The sequence below is a fragment of the Hyla sarda genome, chromosome 2, assembly GCF_029499605.1.
Source record: "Hyla sarda isolate aHylSar1 chromosome 2, aHylSar1.hap1, whole genome shotgun sequence".
Lineage (NCBI taxonomy): Eukaryota > Metazoa > Chordata > Amphibia > Anura > Hylidae > Hyla > Hyla sarda.
The window spans coordinates 288,786,843-288,808,539 of NC_079190.1; the positions used below are offsets into that span (position 1 = coordinate 288,786,843).

Here is a 21,697-nt window from a genome sequence, read left to right on the forward strand (position 1 = left end):
TTGACATACATTAAGCCAAAACATAAATGTACTGGGAAACTGCAAGTGGATATCCTCCAAAAAAAAAAACTCACTGAATTTCCAAAATGTATTATGGTATACTTGTATATCACAAGTATGTAGTATAGACTAGTCTGTCACTACCTTGATTTCAGTGTAAAACCTGGGGGCTATACAGCTTTTTTGTGTGATCTCCAACAGCCTAAAGAGACTGATGTGGAGACTGATGTGGAGAAAAGTGGGGAACCCAATAAACTTACTGAACTTTACAGTGACCCTGCAGACCTTACACGGCTCTCAGCCTTACAATAAACTACTTTAAGAAGTGATCTTCTAGGGGGGGTGCTCTTCTAAAAGAAAAGAAGTCAGTATTTATACTCTATGATGCAACTTGAAAATCTGCTACTGGAATTCTGGTCTGGATAAGGGGGTGGTCTTCTGAAAGTGGTGGAGAAATTTCACTGTATAGTGGGCAGATTTACTATTACTTAGCATTAATCTAGACCAGACAGGCGGTGTCCCCAACTGGGACACGCTATATGATGGATTTGAGGCATCTTGCTAGACATGTTCCTTGTGCAACCTATTGGTCGCCTTACCTTAGCCTAAGGACCTGTCCACAATACTAGCAGAGACTGTGTTTGGAACCTCTATCAGTAGTTCTGCCAAATTTTTTTTTTTTTATTTTATTTTTTTTTTACAGATCTCTTTAAAAATGAAAGAAGCAATCTGATTGGTTGCCATGGGCAACTGCACCACTCTTCCTCTGCAGTTTTTGATAAATCTCCCCCTATATAACTTTTGTCAAAATGTCATAGAGAGAGTATATCAGTTTTCTGATATACTAATGTCCTAATGTCCTCCTGAGCGTCAAAAATGAATTTTAAGGGTCTATTAATACATACAGGATTCTGCGCAGATTTAAAGGGGTTTTCTGGTGCAGATTTAAATGTAAACTAAATGACTGAACATCGCTTCAAATGCTGTGCATTAAAGAGGTTCTCCCTTGTTTATACTGTTTTTTGTTATGTTTGTATTTTATGTGTGTATATGTATGTGTTTTTTATGTGTGTTGTGATTATATATTTTCTTACCTTTTGTGAAGATCCGGAAGCTGGCCCCTTTTTCTTCCAGTGGCTTGCTGTGTACCTCGGCCTCCGCCATGTTGTGTTCGGTAAGTGGGATGTCGGGGGGGGGGGGGGGGGGTGTTCTTGCTTCTGTCCTTCCTATCTTCTGATGTCAGAGGCAAATCTTTTCTTCCTGTTTCTTCCGTGGCTCAGCGACGAATCTGCGGCCTCTTCCGGCGCATGCGCAGGTAGTTTTTATTTTTTAAACTGTCTGCGCTTGCGCAAAGCTACGCTATTAGCGTAGACCTAACGTACGCTACGCTGTTAGCGTAGCGCTTGCGTACTCGCGCATGCGCAGACAGTTTGTCAATTAGACAAAAAACTATTGGTAAAAATTTTTTTTTTTAAATAAATAAAAAACTACCTGCGCATGCGCCGGAAGAGGCTGCAGATTCGTCGCTGAGCCACGGAAGAAACAGGAAGAAAAGATTTGCCTCTGACATCAGAAGATAGGAAGGACAGAAGCAAGAACACCCCCCCCCCCCCCGACATCCCACTTACCGAACACAACATGGCGGAGGCCGAGGTACACAGCAAGCCGCTTGAAGAAAGAGGGGCCAGCTTACGGATCTTCACAAAAGGTAAGAAAATACATATATACATAATCACAACACACATAAAAAAACACATACTTATACACACATAACACACAAACCTAATAACAAAAAACAGTATAAACAAGGGAGAACCCCTTTAATGCACAGCATTTGAAGCGATGTTCAGTCAGTTTACATTTAAATCTGCACCAGAAAACCTGTGCATCCAATCTGTGCAGAATACTGTACATGTGAATAGACCATAAAGTAGTCAATGGTGCATACCACATCTTCATGTACAGGGGGAATCAAAAGTTTGTGCACCCCAGGTAAAAATTTGCATTAATGTGCATAAAAAAGCCAAGGAAAGATGGAAAAATCTACAAAAGGCATCAAATTACAGCTTAGACATTCTTATAATATGTCAACAAGTTAGATTTTATTTCCATCATTTACACTTTCAAAATAACAGAAAATAAATAAAATGGCGCCTGCAAACGTTTGGGCACCCTGCAGAATTTATAGCATGCACTGCCCCCTTTGCAAAGCTGAGACCTGCCAGTGTCATGGATTGTTCTAAATCATCATCTGGGAAGACCAGGTGATGTCAATCTCAAAGATTTTAAATGCCCTGACTCATCTGACCTTGCCCCAACAATCAGCACCATGGGTTCTTCTAAGCAGTTGTCTAGAAATCTGAAACTGAAAATAGTTGACGCTCAAAGCTGGAGAAGGCTATAAGAAGATAGCAAAATGTTTTCAGATGTCAATATCCTCTGTTCGGAATGTAATTAAGAAATGGCAGTCATCAGGAACAGTGGAAGTTAAAGCAAGATCTGGAAGACCAAGAAAAATATCAGACAGAACAGCTCACAGGATTGTGAGAAAAACTATTCACATCCCACGTTTGACTGAACAATCCCTGTAGAAAGATCTGGCAGACACTGGAGTTGTGGTACACTATTCCACTATAAAAAAGATACTTGTACAAATATGGTCTTCATGGAAGAGTCATCAGAAGAAAACCTCAGTGTTTGAACTTTGCAAATGAACATATAGACAAGCCTGATGCATTTTGGAAACAAGTTCTGTGGACCGATGAGGTTAAAATTTAACTTTTTGGCTGGAATGAGGAAAGGTACGTTTGGAGAAGGGGAACAGAATTTAATGAAAAGAACCTCTGTCCAACTGTTAAGCATGGGGGTGGATCAATCATGCTTTCGGGTTTTATTGCAGTCAGTGGCACAGGGAACATCTCACGAGTAGAAGGAAAAATTGATTCAATAAAATTTCAGCAAATTTTGGATCCTAACTTGATGCTATCTGTGAAAAAGCTGAAGTTAAAGAGAGGATGGTTTCTACAAATGGATAATGATCCTAAACACGCCTCCAAATCCACGGGGGATTACATCAAGAGGCGTAAACTGAAGGTTTTGCCATGGCCTTCACAATCTCCTACCTCAACATAATTGAAAATCTATGGATAGACCTTAAAAGCAGTGCGTGACAGACAGCCCAGAAATCTCAAAGAAGTGGAAGACTTTTGTAAGGAAGAATGGGCAAAGATACCTCAAACAAGAAGTGAAAGACTCTTGGCTGGCTACAAAAAGAATTTACAAGCTGTGATACTTGCCCAAGGGGGCAGTACAAGATATTAACTCTGCAGGGTGCCCAAACTTTTGCTGATGCCATTTTTTTGTTTTATGTTTTTCTGTTATTTTGAAAGTGTAAATGATGGAAATAAAATCTAACTTTTGTTGACATATTATAAGAATGTCTAATCTGTAATTTGATGCCTTTTGGAGATTTTTCCATCTTTCCTTGGCTTCTTTATGCACATTAATACAAATTTTTACCTGGGGTGCCCAAACTTTTGATCCCCACTGTATTCACTATCACACAAGTGTGATTGACAGTCCCGGCAATGCCAACGTCTGCTGCCCCTGCACAATCCAGGGATAGCGCGGCTTCTGAGCCGGAGTGAGATTTCGGTGAGTATGAGAGCAGTCACACCAGAGTGGGAGTGTATACAGCTTCTAGCTCTGTGACTATATGAAGATGTCATACACCCCAAAGACTACTTGTAGCTGATTACCATACGGTGAGGTACATTTTCACTCTTCAATTCTGGTACTTTAGAACAGTGGTCTCCAAACTGTGGCCCTCCAGATGTTGCAAAACTACAACTCCCAGCATGCCTGGACAAAACACATAACAGATCAGATGGAATGGCCCAGATTTATCAAACATTGTGAGGGGAAAAGTGGAGAGATTTTTCCACAGCAACCAATCACAGCTCAGCTAACTAGCTCTGGTAAAGTGAAAGCTGAACTGTGATTGGTTGCTGTGGAAAAATCTCTCCACTTTTTCCCTAACAATGTTTGATAAATCTGGGCCAATGTATGTATGTATCTAGTATTCTGGTACAAAATGAGGCAGAATGGGTAAGTCTTCCTCTAGGTGGGCCCATCATACAGGCCGATGTCTGGCTGTCATGGCTGCGGAGTCACCCTCAGGACTTCATTCCTTTCTCTGAGCTCGTTCTCTACCACGCCGGTTGAAATGTCAAGCGCTAGTCCCTTTAAAAGAATTGGCATTTTTTACAACCAATCAAAAGCAGGATTCCTTTCTAGAGGGAGGGGCTTGAGCGTCAGCTAATGAGATCGAAGCGTCGCTGGCAGTTGTCCAATTATAGTGAGCTTCAGATTTAGGGCAGGCTGGGCGGGCATATAGCGACACTATGTCTCTGCTCCAATCACAGCTTACTACGGAAAAGGGGCAGATAACTGACAGCTCTCTCGTCCAATCAGCGTGGAGCTATGCGGCGTATATAAGATTTGCTGTGGCCGGGGTGGTGCTCAGTGGGTTCTCCGGCTGTCAGTGCTGTCATCTTGGTTGTGCGGTCCGCTCACTGTGACCCGCCCCACTCAGCCCGGACACAGACACCTCACTGGAGTGACCTGACGCTTCGCTTTTAATGTTCTCTCACGCTCCATAGTCTCCCCTCACTGAGCAGCGCCCACGTTTACTTCAGCTTCTTCCCCGCTGCAGGACCTGTTGCTGAGCCGCTTTTGCAACTACTAAGCCCTGTCTATGGAAGTAACGGTTCCTCACGGAAGACTCGCGACTGCTCCTCACCGTAAGGCTCCCAGCGAGTGCGCGGCAGCCATGTCCTCCCAGCCACCGGCCGACCCCTCACTGTCCTCTCCGCGCTTCAGCGTCCTCTCGTGGCCACAGGTCCGCCGGCTGGACGCCATCCTGAGGGAGAGTGTACCCATCCACGGCCGAGGCAACTTCCCGACCCTGTCATGCCAGCCGCGGCACCTGGTGCAGGTAAGACACATGGGCACAGTGGTCTGCAGGGAGGGGAGCTCCACCATATTGGGCGTGTGAGAAGTGACAGCCCGCCCGGGGAGTGCATGCCTTCCCGCTGAGTCAGTCTGGCAGCGTGCGGGAGGACTGCTCTCCTGTCATACACGTGCTGCTAGGGAAAGGGGTGGTCTCGGCTGGGTCCTCCTATCTATAGCGGATTCCTCCGAGCCGGTAGCCACATCTCTACAGCCCTCTGCAGGTAGAAAACTGCTGCCTCAGGAGCTGAGCACAGTTGCATAACGGCAGCTCTGGGGAGTCCTCGTGGGGGATCTGGTGGGGGTGACTCTCCCTCGTGGGGGATCTGGTGGGGGTGACTCTCCCTCGTGGGGGATCTGGTGGGGGTGACTCTCCCTCGTGGGGGATCTGGTGGGGGTGACTCTCCCTCGTGGGGGATCTGGTGGGGGTGACTCTCCCTCGTGGGGGATCTGGTGGGGGTGACTCGCCCTTCGTGGGATACTGTAGGTAGCGTGGTTTCAAGGGTAGGTGCAGCTGTGGATTGCAGTCTGTTCTCTGTTATCAGTCATTCCTGGCTGGGGAGACTGACAGTCATAGTAATCCTACTGAAGTGCACTATAGTGATCCTACTTTCTCTTGCTGGAGCTCTGATATCTGCATATTCAGGCTTTTAGGATTCTCTCACTCTTAACACGTGACCAGAGCAACTCAGCTCTTCAGGAAAAATCCTTTTTTGCAGAGACTGGGTGGAGGGCAGACATGTCAAACTGGGCAGACTGTGGCACTTTATGGCTCTGATCTGTATGGAGCTGCCACCACCCTCTCTGCAACCCCTTTATAACGTCAGCATAGGGTAAGTCACCTGCTTCCAGGACAGTGAATGTCACATTGCTTGTCCCCAGCCCATGCGGCCACAATCTGTAGATGATTGTTTCATGGCTTGCGGTGGAAATACATATTGCTGAGGCACTGTATAGATGTCGCTGGCTAGCTGCCAGACTCCTCATGATAACGCCATATATCAAGTGCTCTGATGCTGCTCACCTTCTTGGATTGTTCCTATATAGACATAGCACCACAGCCTTTATATGGTCTTGAATACCCTGCACAGTCCACCTAAAGGGGCCAGTTTTATTCAGCAGGGTGGCTCTATTGGCCTTGACCGCTATCTTTCTAGTTGACTTTTTTTTTTTTGTGTATGAACAATGGCTTTCAAAACGATTTGTATAGTACTGTTCATGAATGACCCTCAGGGGACATTGAGTGTCAGCTCTGCTGAATCTGCTCTAGGCTTACACCTTTTATATTCTGCATGAAGCAAAACGAAGTAGCTCTAGTGCCCTACTTGCTAAAACTGGCTCTTTAGGGGGAAAAATGCTGCCCCCCCCCCAAAAAAAGGTATGCCTTTTTTTTTTCATTAGCTCAGTGTTAGAAATCCTCTCAGGGGAAGGGGGCGTGTCCCTCCCTGTAGTAGTGGGATATGATTGGTTTGTCTGCTCATACAGCCTGGTCCATGAGTCATTTCTGGTCTATGACTCATGGACAAGCCTGATACTGCTGCAGGACTGGCTGGTGCCCCAGTAGTTATAGGGACCTCTAGTGGTGGGATTTTCAGGGACTGTTTTCTTTAATATTCAGAATGTTTTAACCCCTTAACGACACTGGACTTAAATGTACGTCCTGGTGCAGTGTTACTTAACCCACCAGGACATTGCTCGGGTCATGTTTGGCAGGTCCCAGCTGCTATCAGCAGCCAGGGACCCGCCGCTAACGGAGCACATCAGCAATAGTGCTGATGTGTGCCATTAACACCTCAGATGCAGTGATCAATACAGATCACTGCATCTGTGGCAGTGCGGTCACTAAAATGGATGATGGGATCGCCGCTGCCACAGGATCCGATCATCCAGCATGGTTGCCGGAGCTCCCCTCACCTGCCTCCGGCAGATCGAGCAGAAGATGACTGGAACAGATGCATAGCACTGAACAGTGTTAGCAACCAAGTGATTGCTATGAATAGTCCCCTATGGGGACTAGTTTAAAGTGTGTGGGGGGGGGGGGGGGGAAGAGAATTTGAAAATCCCCTCCCCCAATAAAAGTTTAAATTGTCCCTTTTTCCCATTTTACCCCCAAAAAGTGTAAAGAAAAACATATTTTGGATCGCCTTGTGCATAAATATGTGAACTATTAAAATATAATGTTAATGATCCCATACGGTGAAAGTTACAAAATGCAGCAATTTTGGACTTTTTTAAACATTTTATTCCAAAAAATTAATTAAAAAAATGTGTTAAATTTTATATATGCAAATGTGGTATCAAAGTACAGATCACGGTGCAAAAAAATTAGCCCTCATACCGCCGCTTATATGGAAAAAAGTTATAGGCCAGCAAAATAGAGGGGTTTTAATCCCTTAAGGACCAAGGACGTATGAGCACGTCCTTGGTCCCGCTCCCGTCATATAATGCGGTGACCCCGCATCATCACGGCGGGCCCGACGTCATAGTGAAGCCGGGACCCGGCCGCTAATAGCGCGCGGCACTGATCGCGCTGCCGCACGCTATTAACCCTTTAGCCGCGCGCTCAAAGCTGAGCCACGTGGCTAAAAGTGAAAGTAAAAACTGCCGATTGCTCAGTGGGCTGTTCGGGATAGCCGCGGCGAAATCACAGCATCCCGAACAGCTTGCAGGACAGCCGGAGGGTCCCTACCTGCCTCCTCGCTGTCCGATCGCCGAATGACTGCTCAGTGCCTGAGATCCAGGCATGAGCAGTCATGCAGCAGAATCATCGATCACTGGTTTCCTATAAGAAACCAGTGATCAATGTGAAAGATCAGTGTATGCAGTGTTATAGGTCCCTATGGGAGCTATAACACTGCAAAAAAAAGTGAGAAAAAAAGTGAATAAAGATCATTTAACCCCTCCCCTATTAAGTTTGAATCACCCCCCCTTTCCCATAAAAAAGTGTAAATAAAAATAAACATATGGTATCACCGCGTGCGGAAATGTCCGAATTATAAAAAATATATCGTTAATTAAACCGCACGGTCAATGGCGTACGCGCCAAAAAAATTCCAAAGTCCAAAATAGTGCATTTTTGGTCACTTTTTATATCATTTAAAAATGAATAAAAAGCAATCAAAAGTCCGATCAATGCAAAAATGGTAGTTAAAAAATTCAGATCATGGAGCAACAAATGAGCCCTCATACCGCCCCATACTCGGAAAAATAAAAAGTTATAGGGGTCAGAAGATGACCATTTTAAACATATTAATTTTCCTGCATGTAGTTATGATTTTTTCCAGAAGTACGGCAAAATCAAACCTATATAAGTAGGGTATCATTTTAATCGTATGGACCTACAGAATAAAGATAAGGTGTAATTTTTACCGAAAAATGTAGTGCATAGTAGGGATCGACTGATTATCGGTATGGCTGATATTATCGGCCGATAATCACGATTTTGGGCGGTATCTGCAATTACCTTGCCGACAAGCCCATAATGTCCCGCACCGCCGCCACCGCACGGCGACCGCCGGACACTACAGGAAGGATGGATGGCCCGGACAACCCTGACAGGCAGGGGGAGAGAAGCAGGTGGCGGCGGCGGCCTATGGCACCGCAAAAGCCATTGCAGTGCATTGATTTAAAGCGCCCGCTTTAAATCAATGATCTGCAGCGGTGTCGCGGGGGGATAAATAGCCGATAACTTATACCGATATTCCGGTATAAGTTATCGGCTATCGGCCCTAACCTCCACCGATTATCGGTATCGGCCCTAAAAAACATATCGGTCGATCCCTACTGCATAGAAACGGAATCCCCCAAAAGTTACAAAATGGCGGGTTTTTTTTCAATTTTGTCGCACAATGATTTTTTTTTCCGTTTCACTGTAGATTTTTGGGCAAAATGACTGACGTCATTTCAAAGTAGAATTGGTGGCGCAAAAAATAAGCAATCATATGGATTTTTAGGTGCAAAATTGAGTTATGAATTTTTTAAAGGCAAGGAGCAAAAAATGAGTGCCATTTTTACCATAAATTGTACAGCGTGAAAACGAAACCTTCCAAAATTAATACCTTCTTAATTTCCCCACATAGCATTTTTATTTTTTTTGCGCCATACATTTTATGGTAGAGTGATGTCCTTACAAAGAACTGGTCGTGCAAAAAACAAGCCCTCATAATCGTCTGTGGATGAAAATGAGTTATGATTTTTAGAAGACGAGGAGGAAAAAACTAAAACGTAAAAATGTTGCTTGAGTATCCCTTCAATGAGTCCTTGAAGGGATACTCCGCTGCTCAGCGTTTGGAACAAACTGTTCCAAAGGCTGAATCGGGTGCAGGGAGCTTGTGATGCCATAGCCCTGCCCCCTCAATGCATGTCTATGGGAGGGGGCGTGACAGCTGGAAGGATTAAGATTTTTAAATACCATATTTATCGGCGTAGAACACGCACTTTTTAGGCTAAAATTTTTAGCCTAAAGTCTATCTGCGTGTTATACGCTGATAAGCCGCTGCAGTTCAATGATTTAAAGCGGGCGCTTTAAATCAATGAACTGCAGCAGCTTTGCAGGTGCAGAGACCTGCCGTCGCTGCCGGCTTCTCTGCCCCTGCCTGGGGTCTAGTGCCCTGCCGCAGGACAGACAGGGGGAGTGAAGGGGCAGCGGCACCGCTGCCCCGTTGCCTTCCCCATCCCCAGTTGTATAATTACCTGTTGCCGGGGTCGGGTCCGTGCTCCTTCAGGCCTCCGGTGTGAGTCTCCTGCGTCGTTGCTATGCGCTGCGAGACGCAATGACGTGTGCAATGACGAGACGCAGCGCGGACCCGACCCCGGCAACAGGTAATTATCCCCCTGGCTATCGGCGCCGCTGCCCCATTGCCGGCGCCGCTTCTCTCCCCCTGGTTATCGGCGCCGGCACCGATAGCCAGGGGAAGAGAACGGGCAGCGGCGCAGAGCCTGCGGGAAAGAAGCAGCGGCAGCACGGCTCTAGACCCTAGGAAAGGCAGGGGGAGAGAAGCGGGCAGCGACTGCCTCTCTCCCCCTGCCTTTCCTGGGGGCTTCTGCGGGGTCAGAAACAGTGTATCGGGGTGTACACATGCGCACACACGCACCCTCATTTTACCAAGGATATTTGGGTGAACTTTTTTTTACCCAAATCCTTGGTAAAATGAGGGTGCGTGGTATACCCCGATAAATACAGTAGAAGTAATTTACAAATCTTAACTTTCTGGCACCAGTTGATTTAAAAAATACACTTCCACTAGAGTACCCTTTAACACAAAGCTTAGTGTCACATTTAGTTGTGGATAGATTAGTACGTTTATTGGTTACTTGGATTACTCCAAAGTTAGAACTTTTGTCTTCAGCTTGCATTTCACAATGAATCATGTATGAGGCTATGTTCACACTACAGAATTCTGCATGAATTTATAGCCAATTAGTCCTTCCTGGGCTTGTCATGTTTCCCATGAAACCATACCCAATGTGTATACCTGAGGTAGGAACCCCAACAGGCACATGACTGCTCTACTTACACAAGCTGCACCAATAGTCTACAATCTTGGGTTTAGCTAAAACACTTCTTAACACGATGTTCAAAATTCCCTAAATGTAAGTCAGTAGATATAAAGGCCCTTGTGTTGAAATAGCACAAGCACTATTGTGACTAGCATGATTTGGGGGGAGGCGGGCATTTTTTCATGCTAAAATAATACATAGCACCCCCTCCCTACCATGTACAATTTATAATACTAGTTGGGGTCTTATGGTTCAGAGAGGCCTTCTTACCCCATAGACAACAGAGGCTCGGTGTGACTTTTACCTCTGCACTCCCTTTAGCTTATAGGACATTGGCAGATTCTGTCCAGTTATCGCCTCAACTTTTCCTTTCTCGTGACAAGCCCTGGGTAAGGTTGTTTTTTATCTTTTAACCATTGGGTTTGTTAAAAAAAAAATCATGCTTTTGACAAATTGTCCCCCACACATATGATCTTACTTTGTCCTGATCACTTTGAAACAAAAGTATAGGAAAACATAAATGCTGCAAGTTTATGAATAGGGATAGCTGGCCATTTTGTTAAAAATTTGGAGACAAGAGGAAAAAACCTATACTTGCCTAGCCCTGGTCCCTCACAGTTCCTGTATTGATCCAACCAGTTCACTAATTCTCTTCCTGCTTCAGAGAACACTTGTTGCAGGACCTGCCCAATCAGCCAATCTGTCAGACTTGAAACTACTGCAGCCAGTGATTGGCAGAGCAAACAGGTCCTGTATTAAGTGCTTGTCTTGGAGGCATGTTGGATATAGGTAGGACAAACAGGAGCTGTGGGAGACCAGTCCTAGGCAAGTATGTGAGCTTTTCCCCTTGATTTATCTGGCCCCAGCAGAAGGTTTAGGTTTAGTTCTACCACTGCAGTGACAGTAGGCTTTGAATCTGGTGTAAGGTTGGACATGTCAATAGTTGTGACTGACTTTCAGTGTGAGCATGTTAGAAGTATATTGGTAGGTTTTAGGGGAACATGGGCTGAATATCATTCGTAGGAAGGCTTTCTTTTTTTTTTCCCCTAAAAGTTAAGCAAACACCATTGACAGCTGACGTTTTATACAATCTCCCAATGTAAACAGGGAATGAGCTGCTGACGGTAATGAAATTGTGGAACAGTTGTGAATTATGGCCTATTATTCATGTATCTGTTCACCTGCCCCGCTCTCCTGACATTAAAAGGTGCATTTACATAGGGAAACTAAGTATCTGCTATATCATTGAGCTGCATGACTATATTGACCAGCTCTCGTAACAGGCAATAATCTGCCCATGTGACACTCAGACTGAGACTCATTGTGGGGAGATTTATCAAAGGATTTAGACTGGTTTTTCCCATTTAAATTTGTCGCACAGAAAGTCTCAGTCTAAATATGTGCGACTCTTCTGCGACTTCTGCTCTAGAGGATTTTTAGAACATGATGCATTCTAGTCTATTTTAGACTATTTTAGAAAAATGCACTGGTTCTGAATTTATCAAAAGCGACTTTTCAGTGACAAGTCACATCGGCTGGAAGTACGTTGAAATGTCAGACAATGTTGGAGCAGGTTTAAATACAGTCTAAAGCATAAATGCCAAAGTCCGTGCGCAGAATTTATGAAGAGCTGTGCGCCTTTTGATAAATTAGGCGCACAATAGACCAGCCTAACCCTCTGTAGTTTGGTCTATATTGATGCGGGACATATTGACCCTTGCTGTTTTGGGTGTGAAATCTAGAGCTTCTGTGCACCAGGAAGGAGTAGTGATCTGTAATTGTGTAGTCTGAAGCGGTGACTAACCAATGTGTTCTTCCACACCCTGTGAGCTGCTTGCAAGTGACACACAATTGTCTTCTGGCACTCCAAGGATGTTATGACTTTTGGGCCTACCTGTTCATCTGGGCCTATGAGTTACTTGGATAACATCTGAAACTTCTGTTCACCTAACTATTAAACAGTAAATGGGATGCCATGTGTCATAAGGATTACTTGGTGTGCACATAATTCATTTAAGAGGAATCTACGGATCAGGACTTTGCAAAAGATTCAAACTCTATTTGTAAAACAAAACAATAGATGCTGTGAACTATCTTGCCGAGCTTTTAAAAAGTGTCACACATCCATAATAAAACTTTTATTCAATTCTGTGGTGCTAGGATAATGTCAGGAAGGTATTCCAACATATAATGTAAGGTAGCCATAAGCCTTTATAGAAAAGACATTTCATTTGAAGGACAGCTATACTGGAATATCTATTCACAAGTTGTCTACGTTTGGCCTAAAGCAGGGTTCGATAAATCCCCAGGCTGCCATGGCGAGGGGGATATACAGTTGAGAATATCAACTGTTAGGAGGCACATACCTTTCAACCCCCCTATCTAACTAACTGTACATGAGGTACAGAGTAGGGATGTAAGAAAAAATCGATTTTCGCGATAATCGCGATTTTTCATTTGCCGATACAGAATCGATTCAAAATATTTTTGAATCGATTCTTTTAGGGATGTGGAATTTTTAATAAAACGCACTTTTCTTACCTGCCAACGAGCCCGCGGAGCTCCGGTACAGGTGTTGGGTCCCCGGGCTGTATTCTTCTTACTTCCTGTTAGGCTGAAGCTCCATGTGACGTGCCGGACTATCACCGGCCGCAGCGATGTCCCGCCTCCACTGGTGATAGGCTGAAGCTCCACGTGACGTGCCGGACTAACAGGAAGTAAGAAGAATACAGCCCGGGGACCCAACACCTGTACCGGAGCTCCGGGGGCTCGTTGGCAGGTAAGAGAGAGTGCGTTTTATTTTATTTTGCAGCCCGGACGGGATAACATGAGAAAAGTGAGCACCGGAGTACTAGATCGCCGCTGTCAAAGCTGACAGCGGCGTCTATTGGGATCTATGAATGCTCCCAGGTGGGCGATATATCGCGATGTATCGTCACCTAGACGGTATCGCGATATATCGCGATATATCGAATCGCCACACTGGTATCGCGATTCGAATCGAATCGCCAAATTCTTGGCGATTCACACCCCTAGTACAGAGTATTGCATGATAAACATTTCCTGTGTATATACATTATATTATAATAATCCTGTACAGAAAGCCCTAAGAACTACTACAGGGATCAACTGCAGTTAAGTAAAAATTTCTTAAAGCGAAAACTTTTTTTTATATATTTTTTTAAAGTCCTGGTCTAAAGCCTGTGTCTAAATCATGTAATGTCAGAATAAGTATTTTTTTTTTTTTTTTTTTACATGCGGCTGTTGCAGAAATGTTCTCTTATTTGCAGTTGGTTAATAGATGTAAGAATATGCTGTCCTCTCCCTGAAGCTCCCAAACCAGGATTTTAGTATGTTGTGATATGTTGGGGTGTGGTGCAAATTTCCACCCTGGTTAGCATTTTGCTGTTTCAGCTGCTAGGCAAGGTGAGGGTAGATAAGTGCCAGTCTTGTATGAATAGATTAAAGGTGTTTTTAATTTACTGGAAAGACATAACCTAAACTGAGTTTACAATCTGTAATCCTAAATGATAGGCAATTTTGCTGTGTCCTAGTGTATGCCTAGGTGCAAGGCTTTGCTATATTTGGGTGTTTTCTTATGGTTACTATACTAATAAACACTTCAGGCAGAAACCAGTCTCTCCAGTAAGTGAATGACTTGCTACAGACAAATATTCTCATATAATGAGCATGCTTTCCATCCTGCAAGGAATTTCTCTTCATCCATGCAGATGCTTTATCCTGCGTGTTTGCCCCATGCAAACCGGCTTCTCCTGGTTGAGCTGTCCTCAGGTAATAGGTGTGAGTATTAAGCCTGGACGTCATACATTTCTTATGTAAGTCTTTGTCCTACTAAAGATCTTTTTTTTCTTTATATGCTGTAACAAATATGCCTTATTCATTTGTCACCCAAATTATTACTCACCAGCTTCCTTAAGATCATTATGGCGTGACAGATGGACTGCCCATACAATTTAGATCACCAGTTTTTATTTGGTTTTTATTGGCTCCCTGGAGATTTGGTGTTGACCAGCCAGGAGTATTCTCAACTGGTGCAGATCTAGTCAAATTGACCCAGAGTTCTGGCCTAGTTTGCACCTAGTGTGCTTTAAACACACTGGGGTAGACATCAAAACCTGTGTAGAGGTCTCACAGCCACACCCATAATTTAAGCCACACCCCTTTTATATTCTACCCTTTTTATCGGTCTGGCTTGCAAATCATGTCCACTCCCACAAAGCCATGCCCCTTCAATTTTCGGCTTACAATATTTTCATCACAACTCAGCCCCCTCTGAGGACGGGATAAAAGGAGGGGATAGGAGATCGGAATAAGAGGGGATGGGGCCATGATATGAGGACAAAAGCTTCCTCTTTTGATGGCTTTCCTCCTCCCCAAGGATTAACTGGGAAAAAAAACAGGCAACACTGGGTACTTAGCTTGTGGGCGATAAATTTGAGTTTTTATGCACCTGGCTAATTTTATAACCCACAGTGCCTAAGATATACCAAAAGTATCTCAGTGCCCAACAACGTTTGCATTGCCTAAAATGTTCTAAAACTGCACAAAAAAAATCTAGCATAACTGTACCCCCCCCCCCCCCCCCCCAATACCTGAAGCTGATACATCTGCTTAAAAGGAACCAGTCACTGGTTTAGAATTCTAAAACACAAATATGCTTTTATTTTCCTAGACCAGTGTTTTCCAAGTGTGATCCTCAAGTGCTCCCAACAGGTAATGTTTTCTGGAGCCTTTTATAGGTGATATAATTGTGTTGATTCCTGATGCACCAGCCATAATTATATCACCTGCAAAAGACTAAGGAAATCCTAAAACATTACCTTTTGGGTGTACTTAAGGGACTGCCCTTTGGGACATTTGGTGTACCTGTACGCCCTTTCTGTCTCACATAACACATTAGGGCATAACTGTACTTCCTGGTGCATTTGTCCATGAAGCAGGAGTAGCGCTCTGACCACAGTGCTCTCTGCTGACATCTCTGTCCATGTCAGGAACTGTCCAGAGCAGGAGCAATTCTCCACAGCAAGCCACTCCTTTTCTGGACAGTTCCCTCCTTCCTGTGGAGCATAGCGTAAGGAAGGATTAAGATTTTTAAATAGAAGTAATTTATAAATCTGAGTTTCTGGAAATGTTAATTGTTTTCCACCGGAGTACCCCCTTAACTCCATAAGGACGTAGGGCGTACCTGTATGCCCGGAGTCCGCTCCCGTTCTATAATGCGGGGCCACATCGTCATAGCAGGTCGGGCCCAGCCTGTAACAACGGCCGGGACCCTTGGCTAATAGTGAGTGGCACTGATCGGGGTGCCGTGTGCTATTAACCCTTTTAGATGTGGCATTCAAAGTTGATTGCTGTGTCGAAAGTGAAATAAAAATGTTGCTGGTTAGCTCAGGGGGGTTTTCGGGATAGTCACAGCATCCCAAACAGCTGTAGGACAGCAGGAGGCTCCCCTACCTTCCTCCTCGCTGTCCGATCACCAAATGACTGCTCAGTGCCTGAGATCCAGGCATGAGCAGTCAAGCAGCAGAATCATTGATCAATGTAAAAGATCAGTGTGTGCAGTGTTGCATAAAAAAAGTGGAAATAAGTTTGAATCGCCCCCCCCCTTTTCCCATTTAAAAAGTGTAAATAAAAATGTGGTGTCGCTGCGTGCTGAAATGTCCGAATTATAAAAATATATTGTTAAACTGCATGGTCAATGGCGGTCAAAAGTCCGATCAATACAAAAATGGTACTGCTAAAAACTTCAGATCATGGCGCAAAAAATGAGCCTTCATACCATCCCGTATGCAGAAAAATAAAAAAAATTATAAGGCTCAGATGACAACTTTAAACTTTATAAATTTTCCTGCATGTAGTTTTGATTTTGTTGTACTTCTTGAAAAAAAATCATACCTACATAATTAGGGTATAGTTTTCATCATACGGACCTACAGAATAAAGATTCTTAAAATTTTTAACAAAAAATGTACTGCATAGAAATAGAAGCCCCCAAAAGTTACAAAGTGACGTGTGTTTTTTTTTTTTTTTTTTTTTTTGTGTCGCGCAATGATTTTTTTTTTTTTTTTTTCCATTTTTTGTCATAGATTTTTTTGGGTAAAATGACTTGTCATTACAAAGTAGAATTGGTGGCACATAAAATGAAACCATCATATGGATTTCTAGGTGCAAAATTTAAAGGGTTATGATCTTTTAAAGGAATCATATTGATACGATCTGTGGCCGTTCAGACAGATAGCCGATAATTTATACCGATATTCTGGTATGTAATCGGCTATTTCAACCCCCGGCGGGGCAGAAGCCGTTGCAGATCAATGATTTAAAGCGGGCGCTTTAAATCAATGAACTGCAGCGGCTTTTGCAGTGCCAGAGACCGCCGCCGCTGCCCGCTTCTGTCCCCCGGCCTGTCCTGAGTCTAACCACCACAGTTGCCCCATTGCCTACCCCATCCTCTGCCCACATACTGCCGCCGCTGCCCCATTGCCTCCCCCATCCCCGGTGTTACAATTACCTGTTCCTGGGGGGTCCGCAATCCTTCTGGCTCCATCTGTGTCCTGTGCTGTAACTGTGCATACTGACAGTGATGTCGCGTTGGGGGGAGAGAGATCCATACATATCCATACATTTTATGGTTAAAAAAAAATACATGCCCACATGCTTTGAAGCACCCGTTCTACATTATGTTAACATTTATTTTACTGGAGGAGGTAGACTGTTCAAGAAACTGCCAAAGATCTCATATCAAAGTTCTTGTGTAAGATATCTGCTGCTAAAGGAGTGTTATAAATTTATAATACTTTAAATCCCAGCTGCATAAAATGCTAATGGTTTAATGTCCCAAAACAATGACACAGGTTTCCTTTTAAATGGAAGTGCCATAATCACTTAACTGTAAATTTCACGTAGGAGACTGGTCCATGTTGGAATACACGTCTGTGCTCATGTGTACATGCAATGTGGCTGAAGTAAGACCTAATATGTTTTCTATGTTCGCTAAGGTTATAAAGCTGCACAGTTGAGGAAATCTCTATTCCTGGAAAGTTCCTTTTTTTATTTAGTTTGTAGCATTTATGTTAAAATGGATGAAATAGAGAGGTGAGTTGCATAATCTAAAACTTAATGGGAGTGTATCACAGATGATGGATTAAAACTAGAGAAACACCTGCTGGATCAAAGCATGGAAGCTTGACACACTGAGTGTTGAATCCCAAAAAACATGTCGCAGCGTGGAGATTTGCTGAGCATGGAAAACAGGAGACATGTTTAGGCTAGAACCTTTGCAGTCAAGTATACAAACATTCTAGGGTTGTGTTTTGAGTTTTCTCTTTTTATGATAAATGTCTGTTTATCTCTTGTAGGTTGTCCGAAATCGACTAGAAAAGAATGGTATCGTGGTTCACAAGGTGAAACTGAATGGGTCTGCAGCAAGTCATGTGCTTCATGAAGATAGTGGCCTAGGTTACAAAGATTTGGACCTCATATTTATGGTGGATTTGAAAGGACCTGATGCTTTTCAAGTGGTAAAGCATGCTGTATTGGATTGTCTTTTGGACTTTCTGCCTGTAGGGGTTAATAAACAAAAGATTACACCTATGACATTAAAAGAAGCTTATGTTCAGAAACTGGTTAAGGTTTGTACTGAAAGCGACCGGTGGAGCCTGATCTCATTGTCAAACAATAATGGAAAAAACATTGAGCTAAAATTTGTTGATGCACTAAGAAGACAGTTTGAGTTTAGCGTGGACTCCTTCCAGATCCTACTGGATTCAATGCTTATGTTCAGTCAGAGTTCAGAGACTCTGATGTCGCAGAGCTTTCATCCGACTGTGACTGGAGAGAGCGTGTATGGAGACTTTAAGGAAGCCATGGACCACCTGCGTAATCGGACAATTGCCACCCGAAACCCAGAAGAAATCAGGGGTGGTGGTCTTCTCAAATACTGTAACTTGCTTGTCCGTGGTTTTAAACCAAAGTCAGAAGTGGATATGAAAACTATGCAGCGGTACATGTGTTCACGTTATTTTATAGACTTTCCAGACATACGTGAGCAGTTAAGGAAACTAAAGTGCTATCTGCAGGACCACTTTGTGGGGATGGAGGATAAGCGTTATGACTACCTAATGACCCTTCACAATGTTGTTAATGAAAGCACTGTTTGCTTAATGGGACATGAACGTCGGCAGACACTCACACTCATTGCATCACTGGCCCTTCAGGTGTTGTCTGAACAGAATCCTGTCCCTGCCATCCCAAACTTCACCTGCTTCTACCAGCCAGCCACCTTCATGAGTGATGGGAATTACAATAGTTACTATCTCACTCCTGTCCAGCCGGTTGTGTCTTGCAGCCACTCCTATCAGACTTGGCTTCCTTGCTGTAATTGACTTTCGGCTAGATCACTGACCAACATATATACTCTGCCTTCTAAACTGGGCAAGAAGTGACTGGCTCTTTGATCTTACCCTGTGATAATGAAAGGACAAGTATCAAACACTCACTCACACAGCCTTTCAACCAACTTTCTTTTCTATAGAACTATCATTAGTGTTGAAAGTTTGCCCCTTTCTGCCTAACTGCATACTGATACAAGCTTTAGAACCTATGTAAATACTGGGTTTGGACCAAAGTGTAGAAGTTAGAACTATTAAGTGCCTGTAAAGCTTGACTGGTTCAACTCCTAGATCATAGACCATTTCTTGCTCTCAGTATTACAGAATCATTTTACTGCAGATCACTCCAGCACATATCGTTCTAGATTTCTGTAGTATAATGTGCCTTTTTAGTTCCTTTTGCAAAAATCAGCTTTTCATTTTATAAACACCCATATTGCAGATCTACTGGATTTACATAGTTTGGTGCTAATAGATATATCACCTACCTAAGGGCTTCTTTAGGCTGCCATATTTGACTGTACAAAAACTGGACTGGGTCCCAAAGGGTGTTGTCCCTAGTCTGAGACACAATCTGGTTTTTGGCAGATATGGACGTGAACGTATAAGACTGTGTAAATAAGCCTTTGCAGTAATATATATTTTCTTGTATATCACGCCAATGCAATTTTATCATGGCTGACACATTGCTCAGGCCTATAGCTTGTCTGCTAAAAATTCAGTAGGCAGAAAGTTTTTTGTTTTTTTGGGGAGAGTATGAAAATGCAGTTTTTGAAAGATGAAATGTAATTTGGCAAATCTAACATTACACTAAAACTGAAAATCACGTCTATATATGGAGCTTAATATTAATATTCAGTACAAATAGAATAATCAGCTGTCATGCACAGGAAGGCATAGTTTTAGCCCTTGGTGCCCAAATGATTTTTTTTTTAATGTTTTATAGGGTCCATAGGTCATGGTTGTGGAAGGCAAGTGTAGTATTGAGTAATACTACACTGGCTTAGAGGATGCACTGTTTGTTTGTTTTTTTAAATTATTTTAATGTCTGACTGCAAGAACGCATGGCACTGGTCTCACTAGGTAGAAATGCGCTGTAGTTATAAAGCGCAGCTCAGAATGCAGGGATGCTTACATGGACTCCTTGCTTGTATCTCTGGACCTAGAATTTGTTACAGGTAAAGAGAACATGTTATGCTGTCCTTACTTAATCACGGATATCAGTGTCCATCACTGTGCTATGTGCTAATGTTCTATAGGTTAGTAAAGCTTGCAGTTCCTTTTGCAGTGTGTGGCCAGTGTTGTCACATGATTCTGGTGTACTCTTCTCTCCAGCTGCTTGTTGACCTGGAGAGATCAGCAACAGATCATCATGATGCAGCATTGGCTTTGCCCTGCTAGAATTGAACTGGAAGTTCTCCTATCTAAATTCATAGTTTTCAGCAGGATTTCCCCTTATGCACTGTCATTTCTTAATGCTACCCTTTGTGGGTGCAGCATAACAACCATGACCACTAAAGTGTGCGAATACAGCAGGAAATCATTGTACTAGAGCTCTAGGGAAATATTTCTTACAAGATTGTATAAAGAGCCACCTGGCTTGGATTTTACACTTGTAATTTTATAACTTTAAAAGGTACCGTAAGATGTTTGTTGGTCATAGGTTTTCCTTCAGAAAGTTGGTGAAGCTAATGACCTGCATGTGGTTGACCTTGCACATTGGAGATCTACCAACCTGTATAGAAGTGGTGCAGTGGCCAATAGCAACAAATTACCTTTTTTAATTTTTTTTTTTGGATCAGGTTTTGAGAAATCTCTCCCATGGAGTCAAGCAAAAAACATTAAAGCTCTTAAATGTACTGGACATGATTACTTTTAGACTACAGCACATAGTGAGTTGCTTCTGGTTTGCTGACATATGCCACAAACTTTGGTATATAGTGTGAACCTACCCTAACATTACTAAGGGTAGGTTAAAAAAAGGCTTATAAAGTTGTGTGAAACACCTTTTTCTGGAAAAAGCTAATGTATAAATGTAACAAATGTTTCTGTATGGAATAGTGCAGCAGGCTGCACTGTAAATAGAAAGCCTGATGTATACCCCCTAAAGGTCATAATGAAATCCTTGGCTACTTGTAAGGAATGGAGTAAACAATAGTTATTATATATGCCATGAACTTTAGATTCATATGGGAAACTATACACTGTTTATGCAATGTGCAAAGAGCCTTAACCTCTCCTTCTGAATTTTGTTCATATCGAATACTTGGACATGCACTTGTGGTGGAAATCCAGTCTCTGCAACAAAGCACATTATAATGCAGGCAAATGGTATTTGGAAATAACCCATTCATTCCCATGCTCTTAAAATTTGCATAGATTTTGGGCTGAACTTATAAGGCCAAGTGCAGTTTGGCAAAGGCATGTTAATGTTGGCTTTTAAAACCAGGTATCAGGGTATGTGCAATATTGAGTTCTATGTAAAACACTTGAGCAGAGCTTACATGAATGAGTCCCACTACTTACTGGCCTTTTTGTTTTTAAGGGTACGTTCACAATATTGGATCCTGCGCAGATTTGATGTTCAGGATTTGTAACTGCAGATTAGAAGCTGTGATCAGTCATTTAGTTTACATTGAGATCTGCAGCAGAAAATCCTGCGCATCAAATCTGCACAGAATACTGAACGTGTGAATAGCCCCTTTAGGGTACATTCACATGTGCGCAGATTTGATGCGCAGGATTTTCTGCTGCAGATCTCAATGTAAACTAAATGA

The 21,697-nt window shown here is 43.2% G+C and overlaps 1 protein-coding gene across 1 annotated transcript; it reads left to right on the forward strand.

The window, feature by feature from the left end:
- Positions 1-3,998: 3,998 nt before the first annotated feature.
- Positions 3,999-21,546, forward strand: TENT5B (terminal nucleotidyltransferase 5B). The gene is made up of 2 exons (XM_056557399.1): positions 3,999-4,996; positions 17,889-21,546. The coding sequence occupies exons 1-2, from the start codon at positions 4,757-4,759 to the stop codon at positions 18,912-18,914; spliced, it is 1,266 nt and encodes a 421-aa protein (XP_056413374.1). The 5' UTR covers positions 3,999-4,756; the 3' UTR covers positions 18,915-21,546.
- The last annotated feature ends 151 nt before the right edge of the window (positions 21,547-21,697 follow it).

Coding starts and splice junctions, on each gene's coding strand:
- TENT5B (XM_056557399.1), top strand. CDS start 4,757: ATGGAAGTAACGGTTCCTCACGGAAGACTCGCGACTGCTCCTCACCGT. Junction 4,997..17,888: donor AGCCGCGGCACCTGGTGCAG/GTAAGACACATG, acceptor TATCTCTTGTAG/GTTGTCCGAAATCGACTAGA.